Genomic DNA, 17,819 nt, shown 5'->3' with positions numbered 1-17,819 from the left:
TTTGCCTGCTGGCCTTAGGAGCTTGCAAGAAAATTACACGGAGCTATGGAAAGTGTGTGTGTGTGTGTGTGTGTGTGTGTGTGTGTGTGTGTGTGTGTTGGCATAGCGTGCTGGGGAAGGCCCCCAGACTTCTTTGAGTGTGCCCCAGTTAGCGGTATTTGTCAGTAGACTTATTGGAAAAGGTGCTGAGTGTCTCAGGTTCAGAGGACAGTGAGGCCCTAAGTGGAGGGGGGAGGGGCTGGATGAGGGGATGAATCTGAACATGCGGGGTCAGAAGCCCTAGCACCCCAACCCAAACCTTAAGCAAGTTGCTCAGCACAAGGTGCTCTGCTTTCTGAATGATTTATGGCAAAATCTTACAAAGATCAAAATTGGATCACATTCAGTTAAACATTTCATAGGCTCCTTTATTGGAAAGAATAAATGGATATGAAAATCTGGAGTGACGGGAAGCTCGCCCTGGGGCCTGGGGATGCCAGGGCCTATGCGAGTTGAGGAGGGACAGGGGAGGACCAGCCCCTGTAGATCCATGGAGTCCTGGCTTCATCCCACCGCAGTCCTGTCTGGTCAACTCTGCTGTGAGGACCTGGTAAGGACTCCTCCTCCAAGAAATGTTCCCCTAACACCAAGCAGAAGTGGGCCAAGAAAGAATGAATGAGAAAACACACTCCTATGAATGAATGAATGAATGAATGAATGAGAACATGTAGTCCTATGAATGGATGAATGAATGGATGGATGGATGGATGGATGTGAACATGTAGTCCTATGAATGGATGAATGAATGAATAGATGGATGGATGTGAGCATGAATCCTATGAATGAGAACATGAGGTCTTATGAATGAATGATTGAATAAATGAATGAATGAATGAATGAGAGCACACAGTCCCTTGTTCCCTCTAATAAGCTATATACAGTCCCTCATTTCTAGTAGTCAATGGCCTGGCGAAAGCCTTCTCTGTGTCCCCTCGTACCCTGTCCTCTACACAAACACAGCCACACCCACCAGTCTGCTGCGTGGGGGAAGCATCAGGCATGGGGGGGAATGCACTCGCAGAGCTGAGGCCAGGCCCAGATTCCAAAGCCACGTGAGGCGAGCCCCGCAGTGGCTGAGAGAACCTGAGGGACTCCTGGCTGACAGCCCACTGACTGCATGAGCAGGCTGGAAACAACCCCTGTCCTGCAGCCTGAAAGACTGAAGGAGAAGCCATCTGCCCTAGACCTTTCCATTGTTGGTGCCTTGAAGTGGGGACAGAGAAGGGCAGGGAAGTACCACACCTCCCTCAGTGACTTTGGACTCGATGTGCATTGAAAGTTTGGGTATTATCTTTTTTTTGTTTGTTTTTGTTTTTCGAGACAGGGTTTCTCTGTGTAGCCCTGGCTGTCCTGGAACTCACTCTGTAGACCAGGCTGGCCTCAAACTCAGAAATCCGCCTGCCTCTGCCTCCCGAGTGCTGGGATGAAAGGCGTGCGCCACCATGCCCGGCTGGGTATTCAGGGTATTCTTTCCCTGAATCCGAGTCAGGGACAGTTCATGCTCACCCTGGCCCTGCCTGTCTGTATCCCAGGCTCCGCCCAGGACAGCGTAAACCAAGCGAACAGTTGTCCCAAGGCAGACTGTATCCTCATTTTATCCTCACATGAGGTAGATGTCAGTGTTAGCCCTGTTTACAACGGAGGCACAGAGAGGTAAGTGGTCCAGGATCACACGAGCGTATCATATCAGCTGTCCTCTTCTGACTGCTTTCCCTCTTCAGCCTTCCCATCTGTGAACAGTGTTGCCTGCTGTGACCTCAGAGGCCCGATTTGGGGGAAGAGCAGAGTGGGTTCCTTCCAAACTGCAGCTTCATTCAGCCCGAGTTCCTGGCTTGTAACATCTGAGCCCACAGTGCCAAGCTCAGGCCTGGCCACGGGATAGCCTGCCCTGGGGAGTACAGAACTGTGAATGGATGCAGCAGAGCTGGGGATGAATGAGCCAACTGGCTGATGAGGCTCACAGCCTGGCGCAGGGCCATAAAGAAGGGACAGTAGTCTCCCAGGGCTGCCTCAGGAGGCCTAAGGAACAGGTACTCATTCATACAGATCAGAATATGCCAGCGTGTGCTATCACGGTGGACAATGACAAAAAGTCCTTGTCCCCTGGGAGTTTATAGGCCAGACAGGTAGAGGAGTCACACAGAGAAGCCAGAAGAGGGACGGCTTCCTCACTGTGGGTCAGGGAGAAGTGACTGGACCATCAGCGGAGCTATGTCGGAGGAGAGGATGGCTGGGTAGGGAGGGTGGGAGATGAGAGCAGAGAGGAAGCCAGGGAATGAGAGATGCAAGAAGCAGCACATGTGAAGCCCAGGGAAGCCGAGGGAAGTGGGGTGGGCACAGTGTGGAAGCAGAGAAGCAGGAAGCCTGGTTGGCAGGGGAGGCGCAGAGGCTGTGGGGCCTCGGCAGGAGGCCAGAGGGGCTCATGTTTAATTTCTGTGAGTAGTTTAAATAAGTGTCTTTAATTTAGTAAGGATTTAGAATATTCTTTAAAGCTGAATTATGTTTTAACACATTCATCATATATATATATATATATATATATATATATATATATATATATATATATAGCAAACCCCTCCTGCCGTAGGAAGTCAGGATGGAATGACTAGGCTAGACTAGAACGAAACCGCAGAATACACAGAAGGCAGGCCAGTGAGATGGCTCAGCAGGGAAAGGAAGGCCCTTGCCTCACAAGCCAGACTGGCTGGGTTCGATCCCCAGTGTAAAGGTAAAAAGAGCAGATTCCATAAAATTGTCCCTGACCTCCATATACACACTCTGACATGTGTACCTTTATACACACTAAACACTAGAAGTAATAATACAAATTTTAAGTTCTAAAAATAGCACAAAGGAAGCCATGCCTACTGGGTCCTGTCTGGATTTTGCCTGCTTTGGAAGGCTCTGTGCTAAAAGAAAACAGGGGCTGGGTGTGGCCCGGTTGGTAGAGAGCTGGCCCAGCATGTTTGAACCCTGTCTTTGAGCCCCAGTCCTGCAGAAGCCAGCTGCAGTAAATGCTGCAAGCCGGCACTCTGGAGGTGGAAGGGGCAGGCGCGCACCTTTAATCCCAGCATTTGGGAGGCAGAGGCAGGTAGATTTCTGAGTTCGAGGCTAGCTTGGTCTACAGAGTGAGTTCCAGGACAGCCAGGGCTACACAGAGAAACCCTGTCTCGAAAAACAAAAAAAAAAAAAAAAAGAAAGAAAGAAAGAAAGAAAGAAAGAAAGAAAGAAAGAAAGAAAGAAAGAAAAAGAAAAAAGAAAAGAAAAGAAAAAAGAAAAGAAAAGAAAAGGAAAGAAAGAAAGAAATCCAAAGTTATCTTTGGCCTCAATGGGAACTCAAGGTCAACCTAGGCTACCTGAGACCCTGTCTCAAAACAAACAAACAAATAAACAAAACAAAAAATAACATTTCTTTTTACAAAGAAAAGTAGTATTCAGTATTAAAATTTGCCAGCACCGAAAGGAGACTTTCCCCTGGCTCAGAGAGGGCTGGGTGGAACCTGGAGAGGGCGCTGTAACCTGTTTGTGATTCAGTCTCGGCCCTTGGCAGAGACTACCAAGTTTGTCCCCCTGCAGAGCAGTGTATGCCTTGATTCTACTTCCCTTTGCCAGTCCATCATGGGCTCTTGGCTTCTGTCTTGCAGGGAACACCAACAGCATCTTTGCCCTGGACTACATCAGCGGAGCTCTCACCCTGAATGGCCTGCTGGACCGGGAGAACCCCCTGTACAGTCACGGCTTCATCCTGACGGTGAAGGTGAGGCCCACCCGCTGGATACCACACCTTCTAGACCCCTGAGGAGCCTGAGGCCATCCCCAGGAGTCTGGAACATAGTGGGAAGGAGGAAGGTGGTTATAAATGCAGGTCTGCCCCGCCCTTCACACACACTACCAATGTCTGTCCTGACTGGAGCTTCGATTTCCCTTTTAGGGGTGATGCTTCCCCAGTTTAGCAAACAGCGGGCTGTAAGGGAAGGGGTAGGAGCTGGGGTCCCTACCTGGAAGGTGTGGACAAGGTGCCAGCGCCAGGCCTTGCAGCTACCTGCCACTGGTGGACAGTTTTAATTGAAATCAATGGCTTGCTGAGCCATTCCCTGGGAAGGCTATTGAGGGAATGGATCCTGGTGGAGTGGAAAGGGGAGGGGAGACAGGGTACCAGGGGCTGCCAAGCCCCTGGCATATATCAGTGGGGGAAGGGACAAACATAGGCAAGGGGCCTTGAGAAAGATCTACATAAAGGTGAGGGCACAGCTAGGCCTTGCATGGACCCCCGTTGGCCTTGAGAAAGCCCGAGTCAGCTGTGGGCCTCTTGGCTCTTGTGGCTTACCAGCTCATTCCTTTCTACTGTGTTCAGGTGTGAGCCAACCAGGGAGACACATAAACAAAGGGCCCCCCATGTGTACTAGCCCCAGACCTTCTTCATAGCCTGCTTCCTCTCAAGGGGTCCAAGGGGTCTGTTCCAGAGGAGGAGAGTCCATCCCTCCATCCAGGACCTCCACCACCTCACCTGAGGCCCTCTGAATTCTGTGTTTCCGCCTTCATACAAAATGTTAAGTGACTGTGCCATTGGGTCGGGCATTTCTCTCTCTGTGCATGGTGGCAGACAGTCTACCCAGGTCTCCCTCGGAGTTTCTGGAACAGTAAATTGGGGTCGGAACTGGGAAATTAGTACTTGGGGACCTGAGGCATCTTTGGGTCCCTTTGGCATCTGACTCGGATCTTCCAAGGCCCAGTGATGTTGGGACCACCGTGGGGACTCAGTTAAGTTTTGATCTGTCAGTGGCGCAAAGCAAAGGCCTTGATTTTATCATCTTCCAAGCCAAGTGGACTCTCCCTGCACCCCTCAGTGGGTGATATCTGTCTGGTCCTCTTGCCCTGCTCCTTGATGGTTCCAGAAGCCCATCACCTAAGTTTGAAGGCTCTGGTACAAATGACCCCACCTCTGTGATCCTCCAAGTCTTTGTAACATGAATGCAGAGGGTGGAATCCTCTGCCTGGGGTTATGGTGGGGATTTCATGGGGGAGTTCACACCAACACACATGACCTACTGCTGAGAACATCCCGAGAGGGTAATAGCTGTTTCTGTGACTGTGGACGCCTTCCTCTGTCTGCAGGGCACCGAGCTGAATGATGATCGTACTCCGTCAGATGCCACCGTCACCACAACCTTCAACATCCTGGTTATTGACATCAATGACAATGCCCCAGAGTTCAACAGCTCTGAGTACAGCGTGGCCATTACGGAGCTGGCACAGGTTGGCTTCGCCCTCCCTCTCTTCATCCAGGTGGTGGACAAGGATGAGGTGAGTGATGGAGCTCGCAGCCTGTCTGCACTCACCTCCTGTCTGGTCAAGGCAGCACTAGCAGGGGGTCCAGGGGTCTATGCAGCACTAGCAGGGGGACCAGGGGTCTATGCAGCACTAGCAGGGGTACCAGAGGTCTGTGCAGCACTAGCAAGGGGACCAGGGGTCTGTGCAGCACTAGCAGGGGTACCAGGGGTCTGTGCAGCACTAGCAGGGGGGCCAGGGGCCTGTGCAGCACTAGCAGGGGGGCCAGGGGTCTGTGCAGCACTAGCAAGGGGACCAGGTGTCTATGCAGCACTAGCAGGGGGACCAGGGGTCTGTGCAGCACTAGCAGGGGGACCAGGGGTCTGTGCAGCACTAGCAGGGGGACCAGGGCTCTATGCAGCACTAGCAGGGGGACCAGGGGTCTATGCAGCACTAGCAGGGGGACCAGGGGTCTGTGCAGCACTAGCAGGGGGACCAGGGGTCTGTGCAGCACTAGCAGGGGTACCATGGGTCTATGCAGCACTAGCAGGGGGACCAGGGGTCTGTGCAGCACTAGCAGGGGGACCAGGGGTCTATGCAGCACTAGCAGGGGTACCAGGAGTCTCCGACTCCTGCTTTTGATGTAATAGTTACCCCTTCCTCACTCACATGGGGACATGCCTTCCTCATCTCCTATGGCTTAAGGATGCTTAAAAGCAGTTCTAGCATTTTCTCACATTCCAGTGGTTCATACTGTACCCTCTGGAATGTTTGCAATGCAGCACACACATACAGACACACATGCATGACACACATTCCATGTGCATGCATGACACACGATATACACACATGCATCATATACACACACACCATACACACAAATGCATCATATACACCACACACAAGCACATGTATGACACACACATGCATGACACACAAACACATACATGACATATACATACCACACACATTTGTGACACACACATACATCAAACACATTATGTATACACACACATCACACACATAGACATCACACACATGCATCACACATACCATACACATACAAGCATCACACATATACATCACACATTCTAACACATGTATCACACACAAACCATACCCACATATGCACTACACATATACATATACCCCCACATACCAACACATGCATCACATACATACATACCACACACATGCATAATATACACCATACACACACATCCATCACACACACATACACATCACATACACATGCATCACACATACACCTCACATACCAACACATACTACAAATATGCATAACAACACCATACACCACACACATGCACGCACGCACACACGTGCGCGCATGCACACACACTATGTGCATGAGAACCTCAGAGCAGAGTCCAGTCCAGGTTTCTGTGGAATAATACCTAAGGAACAAGAAATGTCCATACCTGTGTAGCATCCAGGGTCCAGGGCTCATGAACCATGAGTGATCAGCTGAAGGGGGGGGGTCCTGGGGAGAGGAGTCTTGAAGTAAACCAAGCCATCCAGGAAAACTGGTGGCCCACAGAGGCCCAGAGGCAAGAACCTTCAAGCAGATGGCAGAGCAGGCTGGGACCCACACAGGCAATGCAGGGTTTGAGCTGGGGTAGAAGCAAGAGAGCTGAGACAGTTGTACTTGATCTTGGAGGTAGCACAGGCTCTGTGGCCAAGGGACTTAAGGATAAGCCCCTGTTGACTAGCTCTGTGGCCAAGGGGACATTAGTGACCCTTTCAGAACCTCCCCATGCTCAGGTAGGTGTTTAGGAAGAAAGAAACTATATCTGTCCAACTCTGCTGTGGTAACAAGTTAGTCCTCAGCACAGGCTGATTTTGACAGGTTGCCTTCTCACAGTACTATTCTGGGTGGGCACTGGAGAACTCAGCAGCTTCTTAGGTGCAAAAGGATGAAGGAAGGCTGTAGGGCAGAGACAAACTCCTCTGTGCTGTATCTTGGAATGCCCTGAGCCTGCTTGCCACTGGTTGGTCGGCCATAGTGAGTCTCTGGTCCCTCCCTTACTACCAGAAGGCTTTGGAACATGGGGAAAGAGCTAAACCCATGTCTATCCCAGAGGCCGGGATCCCTGCGGAGGAAGAAGGAACATGCACAGGACTTGGCTACCCTGTGTCCCCCAGGCTGCACCTCCCCAGTGCATTCAGCCCTGACCCTACCCAGGTGTCTAAGAGTCAGCGAGGTCCTCCTCACCCTGAGGGGCTCTGCAGGCTGCAAGCCTGCCTGCAGTGTGTGCCAGGATGTTGCTTTGAGTAGTTTTCTGTTGCTGTGATAAAAGCATCTGACAAAAACAATTCAAGGAAGGAAGGAGGGTTTATTTGGGCTCACAGTGTGAGGGCGGGTCGTAATGGCTGTAAGAGAAAGGCAACATTGTATCTGAGGTGGGGAAACAGAAACAGATGAAAACTGGTACTGGCTCACTTTCTCCGTTGTAGTCAGTAAATCCCACCAGGTTGATGATGAAGATTAACCATCCTGTGATGAGTGGGTGTTGAATCCCAATCTGCCTTTAGTGGGCACCCCACCTAGCATAACCACTGACGGGACCTGAAACCAAGGGCACTTAGAGCAACAGGGATTGTCCCTGTCCTCTGTCATTTTTCTCCACAGAGGTGACTTTGTCTCTGATCATCAAGGGCTTGCCTCCATTCAGGGTCCTGCTCTTCCAGGACCCTGTGACACACAGAGAGTACTAACAAGGACAGGTAGACCAGAGACCCACCCCCCAGAGGCCATCAGCCCACCCTCTTGTCTCCACTGGACTCCACTAGTGGCCAGGCTCAGCCCTCAGAGAGAGGGGTACAAGCCTCACTTACCGTATGGATGTTTGACGCTGTCTTTCCTGCTACCCTCGGAACTCCGAGGGGCTCAGGTCTGGCCAGAGAGCAGCATCCAAGGACTCTCTGGTTCTAAGGAAGAACACTGTGACCCCGGCTAAGAGCTTAGGCACACAGGACAGGAAGAGGAGGCACCCGCTGCAGCATAGTGTCCAGAATTGGGAGCAGGACACACTTCTTAAAACAACCAGGCAACTGTCTGAGCGACCGTCTTGCTGTGTCCTTGAGTGTGTTAGCATTTATATCTGAGTTCAAATCTGGCTTTGAGTTTGCAGCAGAAAAACATTTTTCATTAAGCCTATTATTTGAATATTTATTCATTTAGTGGGGATGGGGTACACTGGCCTGTATCTGTAAGTCAGAGGACAACTTTGGGAAGTTAGTTCTTCCTCGTAGGATATGGGTTCCGATCATGAAACTCAGGTCATCAGCCTTGGTGGCAAGTACCTTTTACGGGCTAAACCATCTTTCCTGCTAAACTGAGAACATTTGAATGCAGGAAGAGGACATAGGGAGAGCCCAGGCCTCTTGTCCAAGGCTCTACAGAACCACAAGCAGTCGTGGGCTGTCCTCACAACTGTGGTCATATGGTAATGAGTGTGCCAGTCTCCCAGATCTTCACTCAAAGTCCCACTGGTGGGTCTGGAGGCTGTAGGGTCTACAGGATGAAAGACGGGGTTTAGTCAGCAGGTCTTCAATGCCTCGCACCCTATCCAGAGCTCTAGATATAGAGAACTCCATTGCTCAATATCTGCCCCATAGATGCCAAGCACAGCCAGAAGATGGCCATGGGCTCCTTCCCAGTTGGGTTCCAGAGGCTGCCTGGTCACCTCTGCTGACCTCAATAGTTCACTACTGTGTGGTGAAGAAATTGGAAAGGGTAGCAGAAAGCAGGTGTCCTCTCAGGAACTTTGTGGCAGCGGTTCCTCCTTAGGATGCTGACTTATCTCAGAGGGGCTAAGATGTACCACCAGTACCCCCAGATCCCAGATTCTGCAGAGCCTGCCACTGTGCCTCGGGCTCTCGTGTGCTAAGCCCCACAATGCAGGGGCTAGAAAGAGGCCCTTGCTCTTAACCCAGGACTCGCAGCATTGTTCTCCGGGGACTGTCTCCTCCTTTTGCCAAGCTATAGAACATTCACAGAAAGCAGACAAGGAGGAGTTGCAATGGACTGGAGTCAGGGGTAGCCAGGGTTTTTTTGTCCTATATGACAGTTGAGATGCCAAATAGATGGTTGGGATGCAGTGGGGCGAGAACCGGAAAAATGAAGGCGGAAGGCCAGAAGTCAGCCTTGGTGGGACCCATCTCTGATTCAAATTAAAGACTTGTGGCACAGTCACTCTCCGCACCTCTGCAGTTTCAACTGTCCCACGCCCAGAGCTCTGGGGATGCTGCAGTAGATAAGCAGAGAAGTGTCCACTCATTCCTAGCCCAGGCTTTCTCTGGGTTGGCCTGTAGTCTTGGGCCTCTCCCTCAGCTGAAGGTACCTTGGAGGCCACCGGTTTCTGCTTAACTCAGCTACTCTTCCACACAGACCCGAGGAGGCTGCCTATGTGGGCTGTTTGTGTGGGCATCTTCCTCTGGAACAGTAAACCAACAGAGGAGTGTTGTGAGACATGTACCCTGCCCCCCCACACACACACACACACTGCTTCACCCAGTCTGTCTAGATGCTGTCTCTCCTAATCAGCTCTTTTGCAGGAACCTTGCCAGTTGACCTGCAGAGAAAGTGACAGCAGACTGTTGCTTCGTTTTTTTGTTTTTTGGGGGTTTTGTTTTGTTTTGTTTTGTTTTGTTTTGTTTTGTTTATTCCAAAGAACCCTTAGCCCCACCCCCACCCATTTTTTTGGTGGTTTGGTTTGGTTTGGTTTGGTTCTTGTCTGCTTGAGTTTCATATTCTTATGTTTGAGACAGAATTTTGCTGTGTAGCTCAGCTGGCCTAGAACCAGTGGCCCCCCTTGCCTCTGCACCTAGGGGGCTAGATCTATAGGAGTGGGTGGGTCTCCTCCAAGTCGTCTCATAGCTCTCAAAGTGCAGCTCTGCTGCTCTGTGGATAGTGTCCCCCTGCGCCCCGACAGACCCATCAGGCCCCGAGTCACACTCAGCTTGTTCTTAGGGATTTATTAGCTATTCTTCTCTTGGCTGTGATGAAGCACCGGATTAAAGCAACTTAGGGAAGGGTTTATTGTGGCTCAGGGTTGGAGGACACAGGGAAGTTATGGCGGCAGGAGCCTCAGGAAGTGGTCGTGACGTGGTGTCTGCCGTCAGGAAGCAGAGGGGGATGAAGGTTGGCTGGTGCTCAGCTCTTCATTCAGTGTAAGATACTGCTGCTCCTACTGAGAATCTTCCCCCTCACAGAGATGTCCTCACAGGCACGCCCACAACCTTGTCTCCTAGTTGATTCTGGACCCTGCCATGTTGACAATATTAGCAACCACCGTGATTTAAAGTGGGGATGTCCCTCAGAGGTAGGACACTTGCCCGGTAGCCACGGCATCTTTGTTCCACTCCTTACCTGAGATGTGAGTCCATCTGTGCCTGACATCACCTCTGGGACCCTTATGAGCTGGGACATGCAGTCCTTTTGGTCTTGGGAGATTGCCCAGTCAATAAACAACTTACATAGCAACTGTGAGCTCCACGTGGCAGCCCACGGGTCTTTGTAACTCCAGTTCCAAGGGATCTGGTGCCCTCTTCTGGCCTCCTCTGTGCGCGTGCTTGCGTGTGCGCGCACACACATACACACACAGTACATATACTTACATGTAGGCAAAATATCTATACACATGAAATAAAAATGGTAAAAGAACCTTTAAAGCAAAGCAAAAAAAAAAAAAAAAAAAAAAAAANAGGTGCTTGACACCAAGCCTGAGGTCCTGGGTTCCATCCCAGGAGTTCTGGAAGTAAAAAGGACAGAAGCAGTTTTCACAAGTTCTCCCACTTACCTCCACAGGCATGCCATGCCATTTGCACATACAGCAACACACACACACACACACACACACACACACACATGTTATTATGTGTTTTTTAAAAACTAAGTTCTAGATTGCTATGTGGTATATTCAAAGTAATCTATGTACTCTATGTACATGCATTAATAAGGAAAACAGCCACCTAAAAAAAATAAGATATCATGTGGGAACCAGCAAAATGGCTCAGTAGTACAGGTGCCTGTTGCCAAGCCTTGGAACCTACCTTTAACTCCTACGACCTTCAAGGTAAATGGAAAGAACTGATTCTTGCAGGTTGTCTTCTACTTCTCTATGCCCCATGACACTTGCACACATGCATGCATGCGCGCACATGCACACACACACGCACACACTCACACTCTTTTTTAAATGTGGTAAATGTAATAGAAATGCATCAGTGAACACAAAACACCTTAATTTCCTTAGAGTGGAAGAATTACTCCACAAATTTCTGTTTGTGATAGAACTGAGCGAGTCAGCTGATTTCTGGGTGAAAAAGAACATTATAAGCAAGTAAGACATCACTGAAAACGGCATAATATAATTTTGTTGTGGGGCATTCACCAGAGAAGACTGCATGGATATGGCTGTAAGTCAACTGAAAGTCTTTTTAGCCACCAAACAACTCCAATGGATGTTCAGGATCCCAGGGTAGCCCCAAGCCTTTTCAGGGTAACCTTTAAAGCAAAAAAAAAAAAAAAAAAAAAAAACACAAAAAAACAAAACCCCAGACAAAGCAGCGTGAGCTTGTCTCCCTAGTGCTGAAGAGACAGACAGGAGGACTCTGGGGCTCTCTCAGGCCAGCCTAGGAAAATCAGTGTGCTTCAGGGTCAGTGAGAGACTCTGACTAAAAATAATGTGAACAGCAACTGAAGAAAGTACCTGGCATCAACCTATGGCCTCCACACACATGTGTGCATGGCCACATACACATGCACACACACACACACACACACACACACACACACACACACACACACACACACACGATTCTGGTATCATTTTCTCCTTTTGAGGCAGTCCTATGGACGCTAATGTTGAGACCTCAGGCATCCTCTACCACACTGGGCTCCATCTCAGTGAACCCGAGTACCCATCACAGGAGGAAGACAGGGCGTAGAGGCTTCTGGTGCCCCATGTCATATACCCTCCTGTCTTAGCTGGACCTGGTCCCTCTGTGGCTCCCCCTGACCTCCTCCCAGGCAACCCCTGCCTTTCTGCATCTGGTGCCATCCAGGGTACCTCACACAGGCAGGGTAAGAGAGCCATCAGGTTCAAGGTCAAAATAAGGGCCCTGGAGCAAAGTTGCTCTTCCATCCCTGGCTCCGCCCCTTTGGCCCTGGATGACCTCAGAGTGACAACAGAAACTTCACAGAACTGCTGTGCAGGAAAGTTAGAACAGGACCTGCCCCATCTCAAACCCTCCTATCCACGAGGTAACCCCAGGCTGTGATGTTTACCCCTGCCAGGAAAGAGTCAGAGAGGTTACGGAGCTTGCCCAAGGTCACATAATAAGTAGATTATAGTTTGGGTGGAATTTGACCTTGAACTGGATTTCTCACTTTTGCCTCGGGACTCCTCGATTGAAGATATGGCTGCCCATGTCTCAAAATCCTATTTACATCCGACCCTGCTTTGAAATAACAGCACATGGCAGGCATCTCTGCCTCTAAATACACTTGCTGCATGAATTCCAAAGCAGATAGATGACTGCACAGCCCCTTTAAAATACCCAGTTAACTGTTTCAAAATAGTCAGTTGACTTGGTGTCCCCGTTATTTTATTTTATACAATTGAAAACATTCCAATAGGGTAGGGATGTGGCCCCATTGGTAGAGTAAGTGACTGGTGTACTTGAGGCCCTGGGTTCAGTCCTCAATACCACAGACACCAGATGATGTGGTAGTGCAGGCCTGTAGTCTCAGAGGATCAGAAGTTCCAGGTCAGCCTCAGCTACATAGAGGGTTTGAGGCCAGCCTTGGTTAGAGATCCTGTCCAAAAATATAGGTAGGTAGGTAGGTAGGTAGGTAGGTAGGTAGGTAGATAGATAGATAGATAGATAGATAGATAGATAGATAGATAGATAGATCAATCAATGGATCTTAGGAGATCGGTGGGCTTCAATAGGTTTCTAGGAAGGATCTGTAGCATTAAAAAGAAAAGGATAAGCAAGCCAGGAGGTGGTAGTGGTGCACGCCTTTAAGCCTAGCACTAAGAAGGCAGAGACAGGCAGATCTCTGTGAGTTCAAGGGCAACCTGGTCTACAGAGTGAATTTCAGGATACCCAGATAAACTCTGTCTCAAAGAAACAAACAGCAACAAAAAGGGGGATAAGCAAGCCTGTGCTTCACTGGGAGCCCCCATGTTCACTGCCCGAACTCCCCCACCACGCCTCTCCCCCTCCCCCTCCCCATCTGCCTCTCCTACCCTTACCAGGCTTTTGGGTTTGGGTTCTTTTGGCCCCGCAGGCTTTCTCAGGTATGAGTCCAGTTAGCATCCTCAGCATGTCTCTGCATACCTGGGTGAAGCCCAGACACCTTGGTCCCTGTCACACATTCAACTGACAGACCATCACTCCGACAACTGTTTCTCTGGGCTCTGTAACAGGATAGATAGTGTCTCCCCAACACATTGTTTGTTTGTGGTGGACACAGTAGGCACGCACCCCTGCCTCTTTGGAAAGTAACCCCAACTACCCTGAATTCTCCAAGAAAAGGGATGTGAGACCAGACTACCAGTGGTAGCCCTGTGCTCTCCGTGTGTGAGTGTGTGGCCCTCCGTCGTCTAGCCACACCTTCCCCAACCCTTCTAGGCAAGTAACCAAGACGTAGCTGTCAATCACCATGAAGCTTGGAGGGAGTAGGAGATGAGACCTCCAGTCCTTTCCTCTGCCCAGTACTCCCAAGCCCCGCCCGCTGCCTCTCACACAGAGCTATGAGAAGGAGCAGAGGAAAGGCCTCTGGTCCAGGGAGAAACCATGGCGGCAGCTTCTGCTTCCGAGTCACGGTCCCTCCCCCAAGACCGAGGCTCTCCAGGAAGATATCCTTCGCCTGCAGAGCCTATCAACTCTAGAAGGCGATGCCCCAGGAGCAGGGCAGCCCCGTCTGCGTTTCCCATTAATTTCTCTCTGGATGCCTTTGTGAAGGCTCTTCTTGCTGCGATTGTGATTATTGGCTTTTTTTTTTTTTTTTCTGGCTTTGGTGGCATTCTCGAATCCCACACACACACACCACACACACACACACACCCCGTGATTCCTCCCAGATGGCAAAGCTCCAGTCCTCCCTGAGGACCAGAGGGTCACCTGGTGTGACTCAGATACCTCCTCACAAACGTGTCATCACAGATGTAATTAGCATGTGATTTGCCCTGGTCCCTGCCTGGTGGGAGTGGGGATGAGTGATAAACCCGCTGGGAAACACTGGTTTCAGAGTGTCCCCCCCCCCGACCCTGTCAGAACCCACCCAAGATCCCTGGGCTACAGAGGCGGGGGGGGGGAGAGGGGGTCTGCGGACTGGTTCCCTTTCTATCTGTTTTCCAGGCAGACCCTTTCCCATGATCCTCCATGCCCAAACCTGAGCAGGACTCATTTTATCTGAAAAGTCACCTCCCTAAAACAGCACTTGATCTTCTGAAAGCTCCGGTGGGATCAGAAGAAACTGACAGACCTTGTCCCGCACCCTTAGACTATCATGCCTCATGCCTCATGCCTCCCATGGTACCCTGTCCCCCTGGCCCATTCTCTCTGGAACATTGTCTTTTTCCCACGCTCCCCTGCCTGCCCACTTCATACTGTTCATCTCAAGGCATGACATTGCTGCTCCCCCTGGGCAGTCTCAGCTCCCAACGTGGGAAACTGAAGAAACAACAAGGCAGGCAGGTGGCAGTTCAGATGCTGGGACTGCTGAGGAAGGGACGGTGCAAACTCAAGTCACCCTGGACTTTGACCCTACTTTAATTTGGGGTTTGGGGTGGTGATTGAGACAAGGTTTCTATGTGTAGTTCTGGCTGTCCTGGAACTCACTCTGTAGACCAGGCTGGCCTCGAACTCAGAAATCCGCCTGCCTCTGCCTCCCAAGTGCTGGGATTAAAGTCACATGCCACCACCACCCAACTAAATTAAACTTTTTAAAAAGGGCCAGGGATGCTACTGGGCTAGAGAGACTGCCCAGTGTGTGGGAGGCCCTGAGTTCACTCCCCAGCATTTTGAGATGAATGAGTTAATAGGGAAAACAGCACAGCAGGTAATACAAAGATAACTTGGAGAAAAGGAGCTGGGACTAGGGTTGTAGCTCTCCTGGTAGTATGCTTGCCTAGCATGTAGGAAGCCGTGGGTTCGATCCCCGGTGCTGCAGAAAGCAGCTCCAGTGGCTAGGAGATGGGAGCAGGAGGAGCAGAAGTTCAAGGCCATCCTCTGTTAGGTAAGAAGTTAGCAATTTTAGGGTCCACTCAGGGGGAGGGAGGAGTGATTGTATGTGCGAATGTGCGAATGTGCGAATGTGTGCATGTGTGTGTGTGTGTGCATGCGTGTGCATGTGCGTGTGCGTGTGTGTGTGTGTGTGTGTGTGTGTGTGTGTGTGTGTGTTGTCATTGAAAGAGAGACCTCTGCAGTGGAAGGATATTCTAGGCAGAAGAAAGCCTGAGGGCATGGCTCTGAGGCAGGAGCATGCCTCTCTGTCAAGAGGATGTAGTCAATCCCAGCACTGGGGAGGCAGAGGCAGGAGGTTTCCAGAGCTTGCTGGGCTAGCCAGACTGGCTGAATTAGCAAACTCCAGGTTCGGTGAGGGCTTGTGTCTCGAAACGTATAGTGGAGAACAGTTGAGGACACCTGGTGTGGTCCTCTGCGTGTACGTCCATGTGCACACACAACCACATCCATGTACTCACATGTGTCACATGTGCACACAGGAACATGCACACAGAGGTAAAGAGGGCAGCATTAGGGGAGAATCAGGTACATTCAAGGGTACTGTCCTGAGAGACACTGGGCTAGCAGACGATGATACAGTCTGTGTGACTCTGTGACATTCCCAAAGAACACAGGAGCTCTGTGGCTGACAGCAGGGGTTACAAAGACTTAGAACAAGGCAGGGATCTTTATTTGGGGGTGGGGTGGGGAGGATAGGAGAATTGTTTGGGGCTGTAGCTTAGTGGAAGGGAGACAGGAATCTATACATGCATTGTTATTCATAGAACTATAGAACAAAAACTGTTATACTACATGCTAATTTATGAAGTATTGCAGATATCCCCATTCACCCCAAAAATCATGAGGTGAGAGGAGTCGCCGTCAGTGGTACCTTTAGGGCTTCTGACTAGATGACACCCACTGCCTTCCTCGATGTTTTCAATCAGCAAGCCTGTAGTATGCCTGTGACAGACAGGCATCTCTGGTTCAAGCTTGACAGGCAACCCATGGCCAGGTGGGGAAACTGAGTCAGACAAACCAGAACAAAAAGGGACAGAGGTCGCAGGACTGAACCACACAACACACAGGACATGCGCTGCACTGGGTCCCAAGGGCACAGACTCTGTGCTCAGAAATCAGAGGAGGGGGAAAGGGAAGAAAGAAGGAGGGAGGGAGGGAGAGAAAAGGAGAGGGAAGGAAGGAGGGAGAGAGGAAGGAAAGAAGGAGGAAGGGAGAGAGGAGGGAGGAAGAGAGGGAGGGAGGGAGGGAGGGAGGGAGGGAGGGAGGGAGGGAAGGAAGGATGCCTTAAAGCAACAGACTGAAGGTCAGGTGAGAGATTCCCTAGCCTATGAGAGATTCCCACAATGCACTTGACCATAGGCTGCAAATTGGGAACTGTTCATTTAAACACACCTCCATTGGCCTCCGTGTGAGTACATTATGACTCCCAGAAGAGCTGGGTCAGGCAGAGGGAGGTGTGCTCACGCAGGTGAGGAGCACCTGCCGCCCGCAGCACTACACCCATCCGGGATGAAAATGAAGGCTCTCTCTCTCCTGTTCTTCCCTCAAAGTGCCAGCTGCCAGTCGGATTGAATTAGATTTCACAGGCTTGTGCTGGTTTTTTTTTTTTTTTCCCTCCCAATACGTGGAATTCACCAGCAAATTACTCTTAAAGAGGGAAAATCAATCATTTGGAGCGGAGATAAGCTGAAGGCGAGGCAGCCTGGGGTTGATGCCATCTGTCCAGGCGTGTGTGGAATTCGATGGGTAACCTGGGGTACCAAGGAGAAGAGGGGAGAGATGAAAGGAGAGAGAGAGGCTCTCAGAGTAACCAGGGGGCTCCCTTGCCTCCTCGCGGAGACAGGACAGTCTAAGACCAGTGAGCCGGAGGATTCGGTTGCATGGCAAGAGACACTTGGTGGTTTATAGATGGTCATCTTCTCCCTGCGTCCACACATGGCAGAAAGGGCAAGGGTGGCCCTGGGGTTCCTTTCATATGTGCCACCAGGAGCTGGCATCCTGATCAGGAAGATTCCACCCACACACCCAAACCACCTGCCAGAGGCCTGCCCTCCTCTGAGATTAGGGTATCAATGTGGGTATGGGATGGGGATGGGGGTGGGGAATGACACTGAGCAGCTACAGTGTCAGTCAGGAAGTGAAGGGACAGGAAGGGGAACAGAGAGTGGGAGAGGAGAGGAGAGAGACAAAGGGTGGGCGGAAACGCTTCAGTCAGAGGACATCAAGTAGTT

The 17,819-nt window shown here is 50.6% G+C and overlaps 1 protein-coding gene across 4 annotated transcripts in view; it reads left to right on the top strand.

Moving 5' to 3' along the window:
- Cdh23 (cadherin related 23) overlaps positions 1-17,819 on the top strand; it is a 386,464-nt gene that overhangs the window by 198,357 nt on the left and 170,288 nt on the right. For all 4 annotated transcript variants that reach the window (XM_021205124.2, XM_021205122.2, XM_029542203.1 and 1 more), the window contains exons 10-11: positions 3,684-3,796; positions 5,155-5,343. In XM_021205124.2, coding sequence (XP_021060783.1) covers positions 3,684-3,796; positions 5,155-5,343 — 302 coding nt within the window. The remainder of the gene's footprint in view (positions 1-3,683; positions 3,797-5,154; positions 5,344-17,819) is intronic.

The sequence above is a fragment of the Mus pahari genome, chromosome 9 (genome assembly GCF_900095145.1).
Source record: "Mus pahari chromosome 9, PAHARI_EIJ_v1.1, whole genome shotgun sequence".
NCBI lineage: Eukaryota > Metazoa > Chordata > Mammalia > Rodentia > Muridae > Mus > Mus pahari.
Note: the sequence above shows the minus strand (reverse complement) of the source record. Positions and strands in the feature narration are given on the sequence as shown.